General features: G+C 41.4%; 1 protein-coding gene across 16 annotated transcripts in view; it reads right to left on the bottom strand.

The window, feature by feature from the left end:
* The window catches only part of MAP4 (microtubule associated protein 4), a 178,164-nt gene that overhangs the window by 15,680 nt on the left and 141,270 nt on the right, over positions 1–21,214 (bottom strand). For 7 of the 16 annotated variants that reach the window (XM_079116675.1, XM_079116672.1, XM_079116669.1 and 4 more), the window contains 5 exons: positions 17,569–19,089; positions 6,435–6,541; positions 4,905–5,120; positions 1,092–1,275; positions 94–153 (listed from right to left, as the gene is read on the bottom strand). In XM_079116675.1, coding sequence (XP_078972801.1) covers positions 94–153; positions 1,092–1,275; positions 4,905–5,120; positions 6,435–6,541; positions 17,569–19,089 — 2,088 coding nt within the window. The remainder of the gene's footprint in view (positions 1–93; positions 154–1,091; positions 1,276–4,904; positions 5,121–6,434; positions 6,542–17,568; positions 19,090–21,214) is intronic. The other 9 variants (XM_079116676.1, XM_079116661.1, XM_079116663.1 and 6 more) reach the window with 3 other exon arrangements.

Raw genomic sequence — 21,214 nt, 5'->3', positions numbered from 1 at the left:
AGGAGTGAGAGGTAGCAAGGGTTCAGGGGGAGAGCAAAGAGGAGCCTTCAAGCCACGAGAGAGGTGGGGGTCACAGTGGGAGTGGGATGTTACCTGGTGCAGACTTTGCAGTCATCTTCTTCACATCTGCAGGTTTCCCCTCAGTCTTAATGGCTGCACAAACATTAATAAAATATTTAACAAACCAATCAACTGAATGCTCACCCAATGCTGAGATTTATCAATCTTACAACAATTATTGAATATTCACTTAGAGCCAGGGACTGTGTTAGTCTCTGGGACAGAGTAGTAAATTAGAAGGCCAGGTAAAGACCATGTCCCTACACAGCACAGAAGGTGAGCCACTGTGTCTTACTTTTTTCTGAAATCCTGACAATGTCTTTAATATGGTCTTACAAGAAAGTCATCAATATATACCTATAAAATTGAATTGCCTTTTCCTTTCTTTCTCTCTTTTGTGTTTCTGTGTGGTACTGGAGACTGAATGCCAGGCCTCACACAAGCTAGGCAAGCACTGAGCTACATTCTCCAGCCTTTCTTTTTAAATTTTATTTTGAAACAGGTTCTTACTAAGTGGCCTAGGTTGCCCTCAAACTTGACTCATCCTCCCAAGTTACTGGAATTACAGGCATGTGCCACTGAACCTGGTTCTTTATTTATTTATTTATTTTTGTTCTTTTGTGGTGCTGAAAATCAAAGGGCCTTGTAAATGTTAGGCAAGCACTCTATCACCCTCGGCCCTGAACTGCTTCTTTCTTTTCATCATATAAGCTGATGGTCCCAGGACTTAGGTACTGGGAGCCGTGGAATCACTAAGAAAGGAACAATACATTCTACTTGGGAGTTTATAACAATACCCTCCACTCAAAATTTTTCTATATACACACAACTGCTAAGCTCACATGAACCTCAAGGACTGTTAAGTAACTAGGCCCATCAGGCTGCCATTGTGCAATGCACCCCACTGAGGAATGGCATAAGCAGGTCCACACAGTCAAGAGATGCCAGGTGTAGCTATGGTGGGGGCAAGGCCAAGGCCCCAATCTCCTTCTCACTGGTTCCTATGGGAAGGAAGGATAGGCACTACTCACTAGTGGGCCGCTTGGGTAGTGGCGTAGGGGGACTTCTATTGCTTGGCCCAGATGAGGCAAGCGTGGCAGCTGCAGTGGCTTTTGGAGCAGTTGGGGTGCTCTTGGGTCCAGGTCTGAGGGCTGGAGCAGAGGTGGGCTTGGACGGCAAGGCCCGCTTCTCAGGAGTCTTTGCCTCTGCAACAGACTAGAAATAGAACAGCGGGAATAAGGGCTGTAGGTCAGCAACAACCCCAGAAGATGTACCACAAGAAGGTTCTGTGTAATACATGCACCAGAGAATGGGGGTGGAGGTTATCTACTGACAGGAAAATATATATGGCTCTAAGGTCAAAGTCTTCCAGACAAAGTGAGAAATAGGTCATGTAGGGTGCTATTGTGATCTAAAGTTAGGAAACAGGGAGTCAAACTACCCCATTGCTGTGTTAATGAATAGCCCTTCAAAGTATATCACACTGCAGCCTACAGGATCCACTACAAACAAGTACTTGACCAGACAAGATTAAATAAACGCATAAGTAAAACAAAACTAAATGTTCTGTTCAGCTAAATTCAGTCACTCTTTTGGTTAATGTGTCCCCAGAGAATGCTGAGAAGGATAGGGCTGCTTTAGATGGAGAAGCTACCGCCAAACCAGGTCAGAAGCCTGAGTTGAAGCACTAGTCTGGACCCTAACTCACAGTGTGTTCTCAGATAAATCACGTCGTCCCTCCTGAGCTTTATTTGCACGTGTGGATAAAAGAAATTACACCAGCTTTGCTAAAGACCAGCTTTGAGAACATGTAATACTAGGGAATAGAGAATGCTAGATCTCTGACTGAACAAAGACCACAGGAAGGGGCAGGCCCAGGGAACAGAGTGGGTGAGGAGCACTGGTGCCACCCCTGGGAATTGAAAGAAGGGAAAATTTCTTCAGGGTGAATGGGCAGCACCTGGGCCACTCTAATCTCACTAGTGAGGAAGGGAAAGTATTAATTTAGCCTGTTGTCTACAGGAACAGGGGATGAAGACATTATTCTGATAAGCAAATATACTGTTACTCAAGAGAGGAAGTCAAACCACAGACACAGTGGACCCAGCTTTTTTATAACAAGAAAAACAGCTACACAGAGGGCAAGATGTTCAGAGACAAGCAGGATACTGTTTAAATGGAGAGTCAGCTAGGGAGGTGCATGGAAATTAAAGGCTGGCTCCAGTCAAATCTAGTCTGACTTTGCCAATGCAGGGTAATGGTGTGAAGAACCTGAAGAATGAAATCAGAGGAAATGGTTCTGCTACCAGTTCTGCCAGGTACATTTTGTAGGATTTTGGGCAGAGGGGTTCCCTCTGATTGCTCTAAAATTTAAGGTTCAAACCAGATGCTCTCTGGGGTTTTCTTCAAACTTTACAGATTATGACTATGATTCAGAACAAGCTAATATAGTCTTATTATTGTATTAGTAAAAGTAATGATAACATAAATCAGTACAAGTTATTTGGGATAGAAATCTCTAAAGGAGAGCTAGACGCAGTGGCACAAGTCTACAATCCCAGCAAGGCTGAGGCAGCAGGAACTCAAATCAAGGTCAGCCTCAGCAACTTAGTGAGAACCTGTCTCAAAAATAAAAAAGCACTGAGGATATTGCTCAGTAGTTTAATGGCCCTGGCACAAAAAAAAAAAAAAAAAAAAAAAAAGGAAAAAACAAAAAACAAAAAAACCTAAAGGACATAACATTGCTGAGTGAGGTGGCACATGCCTATATCCCAGCGACTCAGAAGGCTGAGACAAGAGGATTGCTAGTTTGAGGTCAGCCTCAGCAAATTAGCAAGCCCCTCAGCAACTTAGTAAGACCCTGTCTCAAAATTAAAAAATAAATAAAAGGGATTGGGGATGTGCACAGTGGTAAAGCACCACTGGATTAAATCCCCTGTATGAAAAAAAAAAAAAAAAAAAGGACATAACATCCTTTAGACATCCTCTCTTGGACTCAGCAAACTCTAGGACTAGCCTGCCCTTTATAACTGCAGTTATTTTGCTGTTTCTCAATTTATATTTTTTCCTCTGCCAGAATCAGAGACCTATTTGTTTTCCTGACTAGGGTTCTTTCCTCATGTTGAAAAAAAAATAAAATAAAATAAAAGCCATAATCAAACAGTGCTGTTGAGCCTCTGAGCACCAGTACAGTTCTGGAGTTAGACCAAGGCTCACACACCGGCTCTACTACTTATCAACACACATTAGGAAAGTAATTTAACTGAGGTTAAGTTATGCATCCTCAACTATAAATTAAAATGGTAATGCTGTGTTTATTGATAGTTAAGAAAGAATTAAAATGATAATGCTGTGTTTATTGATAGTTAAGAAAGAATTAAAGAATTAAAGTTCATGTATGTGAAGAAAACTAATAATAGTACATTCTCTATTATTATTATTATTATTATTATTATTATTGAGCGAAACTTCACTTGAGGGCTTCCCTCCTTTTTTTGTTCTTTCTTTTTGGTACTGGGGATTGAACTCAGGGAAACTCAACCACTGAGCCACATCCCCAAGCACTATTTTGTATTTTATTTAGAGACAGGGTCTCACTGAGTTCCTTAGCAACACACCACTGCTGAGACTGGCTTTGAACTCACGATCCTCCTACCTCGGTGTCCCAAGTTGCTGGGATTACAAGCATGTGCCACCAAGACAGGCGGCTTCCCTCCTTCTTACATCCTCCTCTTCCTCCCCAGAAGACTCAGGGAGTACCTGGCACTAATGGCTGCCATCACCTTCCCTCTACTCTCTAACTTAAATAAATTTTTTCTAAGGATCCAGAACAATTTGCCAGAGAGAAAGCTTTATAACCTTTTATCATTCCTAGTCTATGATAGGATTTCTTAGTTTCTGGGCCAGGGTTTTAACCTAGACTACCATTCCTGAGTTTTACCAGGTTTGTTTTTTCCTTCCTTTCTTTCCTTTCCTTCCCTCCCTACCCTTTCTTTTTCTCTTCTCTCTCTCTTCTTCTCTTCCTCGCAGTACTGGGGATGAAGCCCAGGGCCTTGCACATGCTAGGCAAGCACTCCACCACTAAGCTATATCCCCAACCCTTAACTGGTTTTCTTTATAAGATTAAATTACGGCACTGACACGTTAACAAGGGAAGCTATTTGTCACCATGTTTTTAAAGAGTACCATGTGGATGACTAAAGCTCTTCTCAAACAAACCAAGAGTTTAAGGAAGGCAGCCACAGCCTCCACCCACACTTTCTTCCTGGAACAATTCTGTAAAGTTAATGTGGCCCTAAATTAGATCAGTTTCTGGGCTGTTCAGAGAGGGTGGGTGACCTGGAAAGCTGGTAAACACTGTGTCCTAATGCCAAAAACAAAGTAAGTAAGTTGTCACATGATGCTGGAACATGCTGAGATCAGCTGGGAGAGCCAGTAACTGCTGAAGTAATGGGCAAAATTCTCTTCCACAGGATGATTAAAGATAAAGGCAAATAATCAAATTTGGTGTGGGAATTACACCAAAAAAATTCTGATTAATATGTGGAGGAGGGGAAACTGGTTAACAAGCACCTAAGTAGGTAAAGAGTGAGAAGTTAGTTGAGACAAAGGAGGAGGAAGACTGTAGATGGGATATTGCCTCCAACCAGGGCAAGGAAAGGTAAAAAGAATAAAAGGGTTTCACAGTGTTATGGCTGCATGATTGAGTTCCCAGACTGTTTTTCAAAGCATCCTTCCTCTTTTCCCCTTGTCTTTTCCTAATTCCACCAGTCTAAGTTCATCACCTGGTGGCAAAAGAGCCTATGTGACACTGACATAGGCACAGTACTTGTGTCACTACTTACCTTTGGTTTCACTTCTTTTGCAGGTAAGGTGGAAGGCCTGGCAGTGGCGGCAGCAGGGCGTTTGGGTGGGGCAGCTGGTACTAAGCCTGAAGAAAGGCTCATAGGTTTTTTATTCAACCCACCAGAGGTGGTGGGAGCTGGCTGCTTAGGGAGAGAAGTGGGCTGTGTTTTGACTTTCGATGTTGAAGTCTTTGCAGGCTGAGTTGTGGCCAAAGGCTTTAGGTTGATGGTTTTTTATTTTATTAAAAAAAAAAAAAAATTTAAAGACCAACATCAAACACATAAAAAAGAATAAAAACAAATTAAAAAAAGTATAAATTGCACAATTCAAAGTAAAATTATAAGCAATGAAGACTGATGCAACTGAAAATTAGCATTCCTTTCTTCTGAGCTCAGCAAATAGTAGAGGGACATCAAAACAGAAAACTAGGAATTTTTTTTTTTCCTCTCTCTCTTTTTTTTCTTTTGGCACTGGGGACTGAACCCAGGGGCATTTTACCATTGAGCTACACTCCAGTTCATTTTCTATTCTGAGGCAGGGTCTTGCTAAATTGCTGAGGCTGGCCTTGAACAAGCTATCCTTCTGCCTCAGCCTCCTGAGTTGCTGGGATTATAGGTATGTGCCACCAAAAATTTTCTTTCTTTTCTGCAGTGATAGGGATCAAGCCCAGGATCTCACACATACTCAACAAACACTCCACCAATAAGCTGATTCTCCAGTCTCTATTTTTCTTTTGAGTTCTGGGGATGAAACACAGCATCTTGCACATTCTAAGCACACATCTTCCCACTGAGCTACACCCCACAGCTCTGTGGGAATTAGTTCTTAATGACAGTGCCACAAAGTCTAGCAGTTTGGCATCTGAAAATTTAAATTCAATAATAGCTTTACATTATTAACCATCTTTGGGGGCTGCAATAATTCTATGAAGAAAATCATTAGCAGATGATTAAGCCATTATTATCTGCATCCCCCGGCCCCCCGAGATGGGGTCTTGCTATCTTGTCCAGGGTGGCTTCCAACTCACTATTTTGCCTCAGCCTCCTGAGTAGCTGAGAATACAGGTATACTCCTGCCTGAATTTATTACCTACCTGTATCTTGATGGTGCAACAACAATATATCCCAAAGTGTAGCCTTGGAATTTTGCAATAAGTACAAGTAAGGGTCTGAAGTTACCTACAATCTACCTTAAAAATCAAATCTGCATTCCCTTTTCATGAACATGGATTTCAGAATACTTTTGCAATTGTCCTTTTGTTGTTCTTAAGGGAAGCAGCAACAATCTCTGTAGAACATTTTTATGGCTACATAATATAAAAGGATAAAGGCAGAAAATTTAAATCTTTTTAGGCTACGATGGTAAAATGGGAATATAAGATATTTTTTTTCTAAGCACATCCAAACTTGAGGCTGGCCTCATAATAGCTCAGAAAAAAGAAACTACATTCATGAGTCAAGCAATAAGAGCAGAAGGTACTGTCCTTAAGAATCATAGCAGTAAAAGACAATCACCATTCCGGCACTTACCTTTGTTTTTTTCTCTGGGCTTGGTGGGAGCTCCTTGTTTGGTGGGGTAGTGATGTCATTTCCGGTCACACTCACAGTAGCCTTTCCTTCTTCTGGCCTGGCTATTCCTAAGTTGGGGGGAGTAATTGGGAATTATTCCAAGCAAATGTTTTTTATAACCATTTTGAAAATGCAAGGCTTAGCAAAGACAAACCACTAACTAGCAGTTCATTCTGAAAAAAATCTACAGGGCTATGCAACTGTAATGTGGACAAGACTCCTAAGTTCTCACTGTGGTACAGGACAATTTTAGATTCTAGAGATTCAGGGAGGTCGTCCCTGTGAAGCAGTCTAAGTGGGATTTGTACAAATGATCAGTGGAAGGAAATGGTCCTTAAAGTTTGTTTCCTTTTCCCTGGAGACCAGCAAAGAGGTTGTTACCCAACCATTCGCTTCCCAGAACACACGAGGGACAAAAACGTTTTCTGCCAATCTACCTCTTGGAATAAAGGTTGCTAAGAGATGGGGTGAGAGCCAAAAGATCATCCAATGTCCTTCCCTTACTTCCTTTCCCTGTAAAGAATCACATTATGGAAGATGAGAGATCAACCTGCTCTAGTTCTTGCAATGACCCAGATTTCCAACAAGGCCGACAAGCTCCATGCAACCAGACCCAGGGCCAGAAATAAAAGTCTACTGCCCAAGGCAGAGTGGAGGGGTTACACCAGAGTTCAACAGCACTACGTCTCAAAGCACAAAAATACCTGAAATTTATAACCCTGGTGTGTGAAGGGTCTTTCCAAATGGCACAAAATTCAGAACAACTAAAGAAAAAAAAGATGATAAAAGCTAAAAGCAAATGCTTAACAAATATTTTGAACCTTATATCAAAGACAGACAGCTTATTATATAAATAACTAGTGCTAATCAATAGTATACTAGTGCTAATCTAACAAAGACCAATAGCCATGAGAAAAAAATGATCAAAAGAATATGAGGGCTGGGGAGATAGCTCAGTCGGTAGAGTGCTTGCCTTGCAAGCACAAGGCCCTGAGTTCAATCCCCAGCACCAAAAAAAAAATGAACACGAGCCAGGTGCAGTGGCACACGCCTTTAATTCTAGCAACTCAAGAGGCTGAGGCAGGAGGACTGCAAGTTCCAGGCCAGTCTCAGCAACTTTGTGAGGCCCTAAGTAATTTGGCAAGACTGTCTCAAAATAAAAAATAAGAAGTGCTAAAGATATGGCTCAGTGGTTAAGCACCCCTAGGTTCAATCTCAATTAAAAAAAAAAAAACAAAAAACTATAGATAAGTATCTTTTGAAATATGAAATATGAAGTTTCTCTTAGTTGTGGTAAGAGAAAAATTAAAACCACACTGAAATGCCATTTTAATCTAATACTGTCAAAAAAAAGTCCTAAAATTCAATAATAACTGCTGGGGGACAAGATTAGGAAATATGTTGTTGGTAGGTATATGAATTCATGGGACTCACTGCAGGGCAGTCCGGCAGTGGCTCTGAAAATTACGTGGTAAATTCTGATCCCGAAATTCAATTTCTAGAAGTTTATCTTAGGGAGATATTCACATACCTGCAAAGTGACAAGCATGCTAGGTGTTTTACCAAGAGAATTGCTTCTAAAAGCAAAGAACTAAAACAACCTTTTTAAGTACATTAATAGAAAACTGCTTAAAGTATTATAGATCTGAAAAAACAAAGCAAGAAAATATTCTTTTATGATTGATATAGACTGCTCCTATTATGCGGAAAAAAAAAACCCACAACAAGGCACACAACAGAAAGTATAACACTATCTGTCTAGAAAAGAGATGGGGAAAATTTACTATTACAAATACATTCGTATGTGTATTTTAAAAGAATCTTCAGAAGGACCATTATGAAACAAAACAGAAGCAACCTAAAGGGTTTGGGGATGGGGTAGGTAGGACAGGACATGAAACTGGGGAGGTTAGGAGGCTTAAAACTTTTTGCTTTAAGAAATAATTAAGTTTCTGAGGAAGTTACAAAGGCAGTACAGGGAGGTGCTGTGTACCCTATACTTGGTCTTCCCCACTGTTAATGCCTTGCATAACTATAGTACATCATCAAAATGAGAAAACAAATTCATATACTTCACAGAGCTCATTCAGATTTTTCCAGTTTTATATGCACTCACTTGTTGTAGTTCTATGCAATTTTATGTGAAATTTCACATGACCACTAACAACAAGCTCTTCCATCACAAGGGCTCCTCACTTTACCCCTTTATCGTCACATCCATCCTTCCCTTTCCAGTCCCTAAATCTTTGGCAACTATTATGCTATCACTATACTAACTTCTAGGACTATGCTGAATAAGAGTGGTGAGAGGAGATATCCTTGCTTTGCTCCCATACTTAGAGGAAAAGCATGACATCTTTCACCTTAAGTATTAAGTTAGCTGTGGTTTTTGTTGTTGTGGTTTCTTCTCCCCCCCCCCCCCCGGCCCCCCACAAATGAGATCACATTTTACTGTTGCCCCAGACTGGTCCCAAACTCCTGGGCTCAAGCAATGCTCTTGATTCAGCCTTCAGAGCAGCTGGAGCAATGGGCATGCACCATGATGTCTGACTTATGTAGGTTTCCTGTAGATGTTCTTTATCAAGTTGATTAAGTTCCTACTCATTTCTAGTTTGATGAGAGTTTTAGTATGAATAAGGTTATATTATGTCAAATGCTTTTGCTGTGTTTATGATTTTTCTTATGATACAGTGGGTTATTTTTGTTATTTTAATTATTGAAAACATTTTTGCAAATCTAGAATGAATCTCATTTGGTTGGTGTACATAATTCTGCTCCTGTATTGCTGGTGTGATCTGCTAGTATTAGAAATTCTTACTGCTAAGTTCATGAGAGGTATTAGTGTTAAATACATAGCTTTACTTTTTGTGGTCTTTGGTTTTATACTGACCTCATAAAATGAATTAGGAAGTGTTCCCTCTCTTATTTTCTAGAAAACTGAAAATTTGTTGTTAAATATTCTTTAAGTGTATGTTAAAATTCTCCAGAGAAACCATCTGGGCCAAGGATTTCTTTTATAGGAGCTCTATTGTGTGTGTGTGTGTGTGTGTGTTGGTGTTTTGCCAGGGCTGGAACCCAGGGACTTATCACAGAAGTGCTCTACCACTGATCTGTATACTCCTAGCCTTCTGGAAACTTTTAAATTACAAATTTGGTATCTTTAATGGTTACCCAGCTTATCTATTTCATCTTGTTCGCATCTGAGTAATTTATGGTTTTCAAGGAAATGGTCCATATTTCTTCTGGGATGCTGAATTTCATTATTAGTTTAATAGCTTCAGTGATCCCAATTTCATTTCTGTTACTGGTGATTGTGCTTTTTCTTTTTTTAATCTGTCAGTTCTGTCAAAGATTCATCAACTTCACTGATATTTTAAAGAATAAGTTTTTGGTTTAGTTGATTTCCTCTATTTTCTTATTTACAATGTTACTGATTTCTGTTTGCTTTATATTTATTTCCTCCCTCCCTGCCTGTTTACTTTTCTTCCTTCCTCTTTTTCTTCTCCCGACTCCTTGGGACTGAACCCAGGTTCTATACACTAAGAGAAATCTCCAGCCCTTTTAATTTTGAGACAGGGTATTCCTAAATTGCCAGGGCTGGCCCTGAACTTGGGATCCTCCTACCTCTGCCTTCTGAATAGCTGGGATTATAGGCATATGCCACGCACCAGGCTTTTTCTAGTTTTTTTTTTTTTTTTTTTTTTTTTTTTTTTTTGTGGTACTAGGGATCAAACCCAGGGCCTTGTGCTTGCAAAGCAAGCACTCTACCAACTGAGCTATCTCCCCAGCCCTTTTTCTAGTTTCTTGAGGTAGCAACGTAGGTTCTTGATTTGAGACCTTTTCTCTTTTCTAATGTAAGCATAATTTTCCCTCTCAGCACAGCTGCAGCTGCATTCCACAAATTTTGATATGTTGTATTTTCATTTAGTTCACTCTATTTCTAAAATTTCCTTTGGAAGTTCCTCTTTGACTTATGAGTTATTTAGAAGTGTATTATTTAATTTCCAAGTGTTTAAAGATTTTCTTCTGGTCTTTCTGTTATTGGTTTCTAATTTGATTCTATTATGGTCAAAGAATATTCTGTATAAGTTTAATTTAGTTTTTTTTTTTTTACTGACAATAGAATCCAGGGTCTTGCACATGCTAAGCATGCATTCTGCCACTGAGCAACATCCCTGTTGACTTTTTTTTTAACTCGTTGAGGTTTATTTTATGAGCCAAGATCCATCTTGGTGAATGTTCTAAGGACTGTTAAAAAGAATACACATTCTGTTGCTGTTGGGTGGAATTTTTACAAATGTCAATTAGATCCTGTTGTTTGATGACACTGTTAAATTCTTCTATATCTTTACTGATGCTCTGTGTAAGATATCTATAAACTGCTTAGGGTGGGATGTTCAAGTCCCCAAATATGACTCTCTGGTTTTGTCTATTTCTCCTTTAAAGGCTATCAACTTTTATATTGTGGATTTTGAATGTTTCTTTGGTATGTAAACATTCAGAACTGCTATGTCAGCTTAGCAGACTGATTCCTTATTCTTTTCTCTGACATTTACATTGATATTAATATAACTACTTATGCTTTAAAAAAAAAAAAAAATTAGCCAGGCACAGTCACACATACCTATAATCCCGGCTTCTTAGGAGGCGGAGGCAGGAAGATTGTGAGTTCAAAGCCAGCCTTAGCAACTTAGTGAGGCCCTAAACAACCGAGACCCTGTCTCAAAATAAAAAATAAAAAAGGCTGAGAATGTGGCTGTTAAGTGCTCCTAGGTTCAATATATATGTATATATTTTCCACATTTTTTACTTTTTATTTTGATACCAGGGATTGAACCCAAGGGCACTTAACCACTAAGCTACATCCTCAGCCCTTTTTATTTTTTATTTTGAGACAGGGTCTCACTAGATTGCTTCCAGCCTCACTAAATTGCTGAGGCTGGCTTTGAACCTTTGATCCTCCTGCTTCAGCCTCCCAAGACCACAGTGCCCAGCACACATTTTACCTTCAATCTACCTATGTTCTTTTTTGGGGGTTGCTGGGGACTGAACTCAGGGGCACTTGACCACTGAGTTACATCCCCAGCCCTCTTTTGTATTTTATTAGGAGACAGGGTCTCACTGAGTTGCTTAGTGCCTCACTTTTGCTGAGGCTGGCTTTGAACTCATGATCCTTCTGCCTCAGCCTCCGGAGCTGTGGGATTACAGGCGAGCACCACTGCACCTGGTGCACATTTTTACTTTCAACCTACCTGTGTTCTTATTTTTGACATGTATTTCTTGTAGATAACATATACTTGGGTTACTTTTTAAAAGTCTACTCTTCTAATCTGTCTTTTAATTGTAGTATTCAGACTATTTGTATTTAAATTATTAATATCATAGGACTTTAAGTGTGACATTTTATTATTTAACCATACCCCCTCTGTTTATCATTCTTCTTCTCTTTTCTAGCATTCCAGTGGGCTACTTGAACAATTTTTAGAATTCTGTTTTTAATGTTTTCAAATATTGCTTTATATATACTGAGTAACATCAGAAGGTGTTGTAAGTTTTGCTTCAATCATCAAACAGAACTTTAAAAATTCATCATGGGGATAGTCCATTATATTTACCCCTTGTTTTACTCATCCCACTGTTCATTTCCAAAATTCTAAGCCTCTGTGTTGTCCTTCCTTTTGGTATTCTTTTTAGGGTATGTCTACTAGCAACAAACACGTTTAGTTTTCCTTGATCTAAGAATGGCTTTATCTCCTGTTCATTCCCAGATAGTTTTACCAGACATGGAATTTGCAGTTGACAATTCTTTTAGCACCTGTTAAACACTTCCTTTGCCCTCTATAGTTTCTGGTTAAAAAAGAAATATGGTCATTTAAATTGCTATTCCCCTACAGGTACCACATCACTTCTCCCTGGTTTTTAAAATTGTTCTCTTTGTCTTTAGTTTACAAAGCTGTTACTATTGTTGCTATTATTTTTACAGTACTGAGGACTCAACCTGGTGTGCTTTACTACTGAGCTACATCCTCAGCCTTTTTTGAAATAGGTCTAAATTGCTGAGGCAAGCTGACAGGGAGTTAGGAAAGAAAGGTGATCTGGTCCAATCAAGAAAACGGAGGTCAATTGGGATTGGGGAAGTTGAAGACCATCCCTGGGAGATTGGAATGTCAATGTCTCTAGAGTCCTTTTATCGTCAAGATTACCTGCCTATATTACCCTCCCAAAAGGCTGCAGACAGGTAATTGCTAATTAATGTCTCCCAGGCTGTTACCTGCCTGGATCACTCCATTTGGCCCTTCCCCCTGCCCATCTGCTTCCCACCTTTTGGCCATCCCACCAGCATCTCCTGGGCCTAGTCATAGAAAGGAGGAAGATAAGGGGGAGAGAAGGAGAACAAAGGAAACTTTTGTCTATAAAGGATGCAGGGTGCTCTCACTTCTCAGGATACCAAAATACCAGTCATGACCTCCTTTTCCCTCCCAGGAGAAGCCTGTGTTACTACCTTTAAATAAAACCGGCTCTGTATGCTTGCCTTGGCGTGCTTCTCTAATGTTTAAACTTCAACATTTGAGGAAGCAGAACTCATCACCGATAACCGGTGGTATCACAGACATAGAATGAAGATAGCTTCTCCTAATCTGTTCTCCGAGTGCTTGGGTGGGAAGTTTGATCTCACAGGGTTGCTGAGGGTGGAAAGTACCTATCTGGGCTAAAGTTTTCTGCTGCTAGGGGAAAGGAGATAGAGGAAACCTACCAAGGTATCCTTCTGCCAACAGAGGGCTGCAAGACACCAGGTTTATAGGTACTGATGGTGCAGTGACCTGGTGATGGGCAGGGAATGGGCCTTCCTGTAACTCCTGCCAATGTGGGTGGGTCAGGTCTACAGCTCCTGCCGAATGTGAAGACACAACTGGTAGGTCCTCATATGCTCCCTGACACTGTTCTACAGACCAAATGAGCCTAAACTGGATGTGGGTAGGGAAATGGGGTTTGCCAGTAGGTCTTTGCTGGGTCCTTTCCTAGTTCTTTTGCAAGAGAAAGCAGGCTTTATTTTTTCTTCTGCCTCCCTCCCTCCCTTCCTTTTTTTCCTCGTCTGTTTGTTGGTAATTTCAGGCCTTTCCAGTGCCTAGTCAGGACTATATAGCAGACTAAAAAGAAATGTCCTCATGAGGCTAAGGCAGGAGGATCTCAGATTTGAGGCAGCTTTGGTAACTTAGTAAGACTGTGTCTTAAAATAAAAAATAAAAAGGGTTGGGGGTGTATCAGTGGTAGAGTACCTCTGGGTTCAATCCCCAGCACACTACTGTTAATCAAGTCCTGAGATCCCTATGCAGTCTGCCTTCTTTCCACCTTTCAGATTCCTTCATGGAATCCTGTTAAATTATTCCCAGAGCATTTGGTTGTATTTACTTGGAGGGGTAGGAAAAAGTGAGTTGATATCATCTTGTATTGGTAGGAGGTTTTTTAATGTGGAGCTTTTTGTACTTTATAATGTTTGAACCATATGTATTTTTAGTCAAAACTTGAATTTAAGTTTTAAAAATATGAAGGGAAGACCAAAAAAACCAAAACCCCCCAGAGCTGGGTGAGGTAGTGAATGCCTGTAATCCCAGCAATTCAGGAGGCTGAAGCAGAAGGATTGGGAGTTCAAGGATAGCCTGGGCAATGTAATAAGATCCCACGTCCAAAAAACAGCCAGGCACTGGGGGTGTATGCCTGTGATCCCACCATTTGGGAGGCTGAAGCAGGGGGATTAAATTCACGGTCAGCCTCAGCAATTTAGGGAGGTGCTAAACAAATTATTGAGACCATTTCTCAAAATAAAGAAGAGAAAGGGCTAGATGTGGCTCAGTGGTTAAGCACCCCTGGGGTTCAATTTCTAGTACCAAAAAGGTTTAAAAAAAAAAAAAAAAAGAAAGAAAAAGAAAAAGAAAAAAAAAGGCAAACCCAACCACTGTGCAAGTTTGGTAATGCTTTTGTTTTATAGCCTGCTGAAGGAAGAACTTCTTAAATGTAGGACTTGTTGCCATTGGCTCCAGATCACCATAAATATTTTCAGAAGGCACAGGATTTTTCACTAAACAGAATGAACACTTCATGAAGTTTGATGCCGATGATATAGAAATGGAGCTGTCTGCTGGGTGCAGTGGTGCACACCTGTAATCCCAGTGGCTTAGGAGGCTGAGGTAGGAGAACTGAGAGTTCAAACCCAGCCCCAGCAATTTAGCAAGGCACTTAGCAACTCAGTGAGATCCTGTCTCTAAATGAAATATTAAAAACAGGCTGGGGATGTGGCTCAGTGGTTAAACACCCCTGGGTTCAATCCTTAATACCAATGACAACAAAAGAAATGCAGCTGTACATATACATGTTCCTACATGTAAGGAGAAACTTCTGCCTCCCTCATAGAGACCCTTCTCCCTTATCTCAGGGATATGCATAGCAGTCAATGGGTAGAGGAATCTGCTGAATGTCACCAGAGTTGCACAAATGAATGTCTGGATCAGAACTCATTAACAGGATGTTCTCTTCTGTTATCTTTCTAAAACTTGTACTACTTCGTGAAGGAAAAACTAGGCTCGAAATCACAGCAATAATTCTGACTCATATATCTCCCCTGCCACATCTACATCCAGTTTCCAATTCCAGTTATTTTTACCTCTTCCAGTTCCTCTTATCTACTGGGAACAGGTAAGTCTTCCAAAAGGTGACCTTGGGCTACTTTATTTGTTGTCATAGGCAGTTACCATAGTTTTTGAACAGAGTAGTAAAAATTAAACTTCTCAGTGGGGAATTTGAAACTTGGCAAGACTGAATACCAAATAACTTTCTAGACTTTTCTCCCATTATTTCTTCCCACATCTGTAGATTGTTTTGGAGTGTTTGCTCAGCCCACATTCTCTTCTGTAGAGAAGCCTCCATGTGAATGGTGTAAGTGGGTTTAATTGGCTAAGAATAGTTAAGAAGACTATGATACCTGATACACAGTGCACCAGGCCAAGCTGGGTCAATAGATAGAGGTATTTCCCTGCTCGCTCTCTAATATGAACTAAGATGTAGAAACTGCAGTCAAGCCATCTTGGGTCTCTGATACAGAGCAGCACAAGCTAGCTACAGCCCAAACAATGGCAGTCCAATAATTATTCTGTCCTGGGCAGAACAGCATCACAAAGAAAGCAAAAAGTAGGAGATGACAGAGAAGAAAACAGTTTAGACGGGGAAAGAATGGAGCACAAGTGGAGGGAGAAGTAGAGATCCCAAGAGAGAGACAGATGATAGCTACCGCCTGGATATACTTCCTGCAATTGGATTCCTCAAGATTCCTGTGCAACCTGTCAATAGATACTTTTCATGAATGAGTTGCTCTAAGTGTGTTTCTGTTTTTTTTTAGTCAAATAATCCTTAAAAGAGGGTCCCACTGAGACTAGTCATTGTTCTTTACCTACCATGAGCTGTCTGGGTTTCACACCTTGGCTTATATGAGCTCTTCTGCCTGGAAGGCTTTCCTCTACATTGTCAGACACCCTAGTTTTCCAAGCCCAGCTCAAATGCCACCTCCTTCAAAAGGTTCCATAATTCACAACTCTCTCAATCCTCTACCCCTCTACCCCTAGATTTTACGTTATTGATAACATTTTTGAGTTCCTAGATAATGACTGGCATATGGTAGGCATGTTGAATGAACAAATCTTTATGTATTTTATCTACATAATGTTCAGCAGAGTCAGCAAACATCAAGTGAATGGATCAGTGAATTTGTCAGTCATTTGGAATTTTTTTCTATCAGCATGAACTTCTGCTAATATGAACTGGAATGAACCTGTTCTGAAACATAAGTCTTCATTCATTACCACCTAGAGAGTACATGGCATCAAACTGAGTAGCTGGGGATCAAGAAAAAGATGACAGAATCCTGTTCACAAGGAGTTTACAGTTGTGCCACAGCTGGAATCATGGGATCACATAAGGGACCTGAATTCTTACGATCCTGGAGTTATAAGAGACCACAGAAGAAGTACAAAGCTTCTCCACTAATCTCCATTAAAAAGAAACAAACCTATCTTCAAGGGTCTAATTTTGCTTAAAACTTCCCTAGGGAAGCACATTTCTAATTTTCAGAGAAAAAAAGTCATAAAAATGTATTGAAGAGAATAGATATACAGGTCCCAGGAATAGACTATTCTTTTTTAAACAAACAAAATACATGTTTTAAATCCCCATTAACAAGCTTGTGAATCATGGTCCTCTGTACTCAAACTAGACTTGGAAAAAAACAAGCTTTTTCAGACCACTAACAATAAGAGCACAGGATGGGGGGTCGGGCAGGGGGAGAGGAAAAAAGGGCCAGGAAGAGAGACACAGAAGGCAGTCACAAAGACGGCAACACTTAGCTATTTATTAGGTTGCAAGTCTCCTCTCTCTACTTTCCCTTTCTTTTTTCTTCTCCCCACAAAACCTCCCAAAACACATACAGAGAAAATTAGCAGTAACATTGGGTCAAACATGAAGAACTGGAAAAGAATATTAAATAGCCAGTTCTAAAGGGCTCTTTTTCAGCTTGGACAAAAGTAAAACACAAAACAGAGCTTCTATCCAGACTCTGCAACTTAATGAGAGGAGGTTAGTGCTGATAAACCCATGTGAATCCACACAAAGTGATAGATTTTTAAGCAAGAAAATCAATCAGTTGTGACTGGATGGTTTAGAGCTCAGGAATCATTTGGTTCAAACCAACAGGAGCTGAGGGGTGGGAGGATGGGGGATGGGGTAGGCAGGGTGAAATGAGGTCAAGGAAGGGGCTCTAAATTTTATGCCCACTGCTCCTGACCTCATCCACTGCTAATCCAGTCAGCCCACGTCCTCATCCATACTTTATCTGTCACCCAGGAGACATTAGGCTTGACCCAACCAGATTCACTTTGTTCTCATTCTCGCCTCCCTTCCAGCGAGCTTCCAAAGTGAGGGAATTAAGCTTTCCCCAGGCAGTCAGACTCCAGTATAAGAAGCTGCCTACAGCTCCTGCTGGTAATCTATCACTCTGGTTCCTTCCTTACTGTCGGCTTGTTCCCAATTGAAGCAAAATTTAGAAACATACCATCACGTGGGGTCTCTTCACACAGCAACGATGGAGTGCTCTGGGTTGCAGTGACCTCAATTTCTTTCTTCCCTGCCAGAGTCGTCTGTCCTGGCTGTTTCTCACTTTCCTGGCAAGCTAGGGAGCATGAATCAACTCTTATTTCACTAATATCTTCCTGTCCTTTTTCCTTGCTGCTTCCTTCAGGAATCTGCTCCAGTTTATTAAGGAGATACAACCCAGCAGTGCTAAATTCATTTTTCCCAGAGATGCTGCTGCTGCTGTTGCTGAAGTGGGTCAATTCTTCTCTCTTCTTGGCTAATGGTTCCTCACAGATGAAAGGAGGTATTTCTTCAGTAGACAGAATGGGTACTTCCCCAGGACTCAATTTGCAGCTGGCTGTCTGTTCCTCAGCCACTGTCATGGAGCGCCTTATGGCAGAAGCTCCCAGCTTCCTGGGTGTTGGGCTTGGCATTGGGCTACTGGTGGGGGGCAGCAGGCCAGAAGGAAGTTCTTCTTTGGCAGGGAGTTCAGGGTACTTATCTGTGAGATTGACAGCTGGGGGAACTGAAAGATGAGAGCATTCAGACAGGGCCCGGCGCATTGCCTTTTTCTGCTGGGGGGCTTGGTCGAGCACAGCCCCCTCCTCAGTAGAATTCAATTTCTCTAACTCCTTATTCTGGTCTCTGATAGAGCCTGCACTCAAATATTCCTGGGTGAACTCCACCATAGTGATTGGTGGAATAGCAGTGGGTGAATGCTCAATAGTGGGGGCTGGGTGAGTGACAGCCACCAGTAGTGGAGACTCACATTTAAGCTGCCCAGAGTTATCATTCATCACCCCAATGACTGGGCAGGCAGGGATGAAGCCATTCTCCTTTCCTGGAGTTGTTTCCTTTGAGCCCTGAGCACTCTGAGTCACTGGATGAAAGTTGGGGTTCCAAACACTGGTTTCCTGCTCCTTACCATACTGGGCGGGGATGCCAGCAGCCCCAGGAAAATCAAGATCTTGCTGGTTCTTGGTCTCTAGTTCATTCTTCCCTACCACCTTTCCCTTAACTGAAGTGGCTTTGTTTTTGTCTGGCCCCTCTATGAGTCCCAAATGGAACTCAGCTGTCTTCTGATGTACCGAGTTCCCCTCCAAGGCATGGCAGGTTTCTGAAATCACATACCTGCTCTCAAGGTGACCCAAGGTTGCTTGATACTCCTTGTCCTGTACTTCAATGCCGAGGTCTTTGTCTAGCTTCCCCTCAAAAAAGCAGAGCTTATTCTGCTCCAGGAAGCTGGCATTCTTCACAAGCCTGTCTTTCAGCTGCCCGTCCATGCTGACATTCAGCCCGATTTCATTCAGTTTGCCCTCTGTCCTCTGCCACTCAAATCCGGCTTGACCAATTTCTTTTGGGGAGTCCATTTGGCACTCTGCAGGATTGCCCTTACAGAGCTGGCTGTAAGCGGCCGTGAGAGAGGCTGGCTGCTTGTCTGAGAGCGACATCGTCTCTTCCACTGTTCTCCCCCCTCTCGCTCCTGGAGCGCTAACACCACCTACAATCACACAGAGCTTGCGGTGACATCACAGCAAGTCCCCAGCATTCATGACAAAACCTATCTTTTCCCCAATCTCCCTTTCTTCTAAAGCAGTTGGGTGCTACATGTATTTACCAGGTGTGGAAGGAAGGAAGGCAGGAAGAAAGGAAGGAAATAAATGGCAATGAGAAAGAGAAAGGAAGGAACCTGCTGCTTTCTATACAATCAAATGCCACTGTTAATATAATTTCCTGTTAACTAGCACTCTGTTTAGACCTGCAATTTAAAATACGGTATGCTGCCAATCTGGGCACTGAGGATAGTAATTATTTCAGCTTTCACTGGTATAGATACACATGTACCCACACATTCACTTATCTGATAATATGCCTACCCTTCCACATTCACCCACTCAAAAAACTGTTTTAAAAATAAGCAAGACTCATTTGCCAATCTCCAGCTATAACCTCTGAAGAATAGTGATTCCAGGAAATTGCTTAAAATTTCACTCAAAAAAGAAAAAAAAAAATCTTAATGTAATAAGATTAAGGCATCCACTTCTCAGAGGAAGAGTGGGTTTGCTGTCATAGCAACTCATCAAATTCACTTGAAAACTGACTTGACTGGGGTCCCCAAAGCCACAAGAAAACTCTGCTGGTAGCTCTGCATTGTGGAAGAGATTAAAAAAGGGTTCTTTTAAAAACATCAGTGATCAGGGATCTGGAATATAATATTCCAATTATATAACACTTGTGTGATTGGACCCTTGCCTAATTACAAAACAAACTCTTTGTGCTTTTACTCCTATCCACCCCCCTGCCCTTGATTCCCTGCCTGAGCTGGGCCGCTCCTTCTGCACCAGCCCTGCTTTCTGGCCTGCTGATCTCATAGGGACCATGTGAATACACTGAGGACAGTTTGTCTTCCTCTGACCTTTGGAACTGAGGATTTCTGACAATTTGTGACTTGGAGTTTTTCCCACCCACCAGAGCCTGCTGCCCCATTTAATGCAGTATGGTCCTTTGCTGTTCTGGGCTTTTTAAATTTTTTTTTTCCCCTCACAGTATTAGGGCTTGAACCCAGAGGAGCTCTATCACTGAGCTATCTCCCCATCCCTTTTTACTCTTTATTTACAGGGTACAGGGGATTGAACTCAGGAGCACTCAACAACTGAGCCACATCCCCAGCCCTGTTTTGTATTTTATTTAGAGACAGAGTCTCATTGAGTTTCTTAGACCCTCACTGTTGCTAAGGGTGGCTTTGAACTAAAGATCCTCCTGCCTCAACCTCCCAAGCTGCAGGGATTACAAAGCATGCACCACGGCGCCTGGTCCTTTTTATTTTTTATTTTGAGACAGTTTTGCTAAGTTGCTGAGGAAGATCTTAAAGTTGCAATACTCTTGCCCCAGCCTCCCAAGAAGCTGGGATATAATGGCATGTCCCACCAAGACTAGATGCCCTGGCTTTGAACTCAAGAGATCAAGTAATTCATTAAACAAATTCCCAAGGGGGCGGGGGGAGAAGTTACAATATAATAATAGACCATACTCTATTTTGAAAAAAGCTGATTTCTGTTGTTTAGCCTCTAAGCCATTATCTTGTACTATCATAGGACATTACGAAATACTCTACCAAGAATCCAAGGGATTGGGCTTGGGTTGTAGCTCAGAGGTAGAGTGCTTGCCTAGCACATATGAGGCACTGGGTTTGAGTCTCAGCATCACATAAGAATAAATAAATAAAACGAAGGTACTATGTCCATCTACAACTGAAAAGAATCCAACGGATGACCAGGTGTGGTGATGTACACCTGCAGTTTCAGCTACTTGGGAGGTTAAGGCAGGAGGATTACAAGTTCAACGCCAACCTGGACAACTTAGCAAGACCCGGTCTCTTAAAAGAAAAAAAGGTTGGGGTTGTAACTCGTGGTAGAGCACTTGCCAAGCATGTGTGAGGCCCTGGGTTGTATCCGCAGTACCACAAACAAATCAACAAAAAGAGAAAATCATGCTTGTTCCTTAGTCCCAAATTATTTTTTAGTTCTAGTCTGTCTAGCTAGACGTTCCCCACTAGTACCCCGCCCCCCCCCAAAAAAAGGAGAAGAAAGACTAAGGCAATAACTAGAATTGCAAGTTCATGTTAC

Source organism: Sciurus vulgaris (assembly GCF_902686455.1).
Source record: "Sciurus vulgaris genome assembly, chromosome: 16".
NCBI lineage: Eukaryota > Metazoa > Chordata > Mammalia > Rodentia > Sciuridae > Sciurus > Sciurus vulgaris.
The sequence above is the reverse complement of the archived record's forward strand: the minus strand, read 5'-3'. Positions and strand labels throughout refer to the sequence as shown.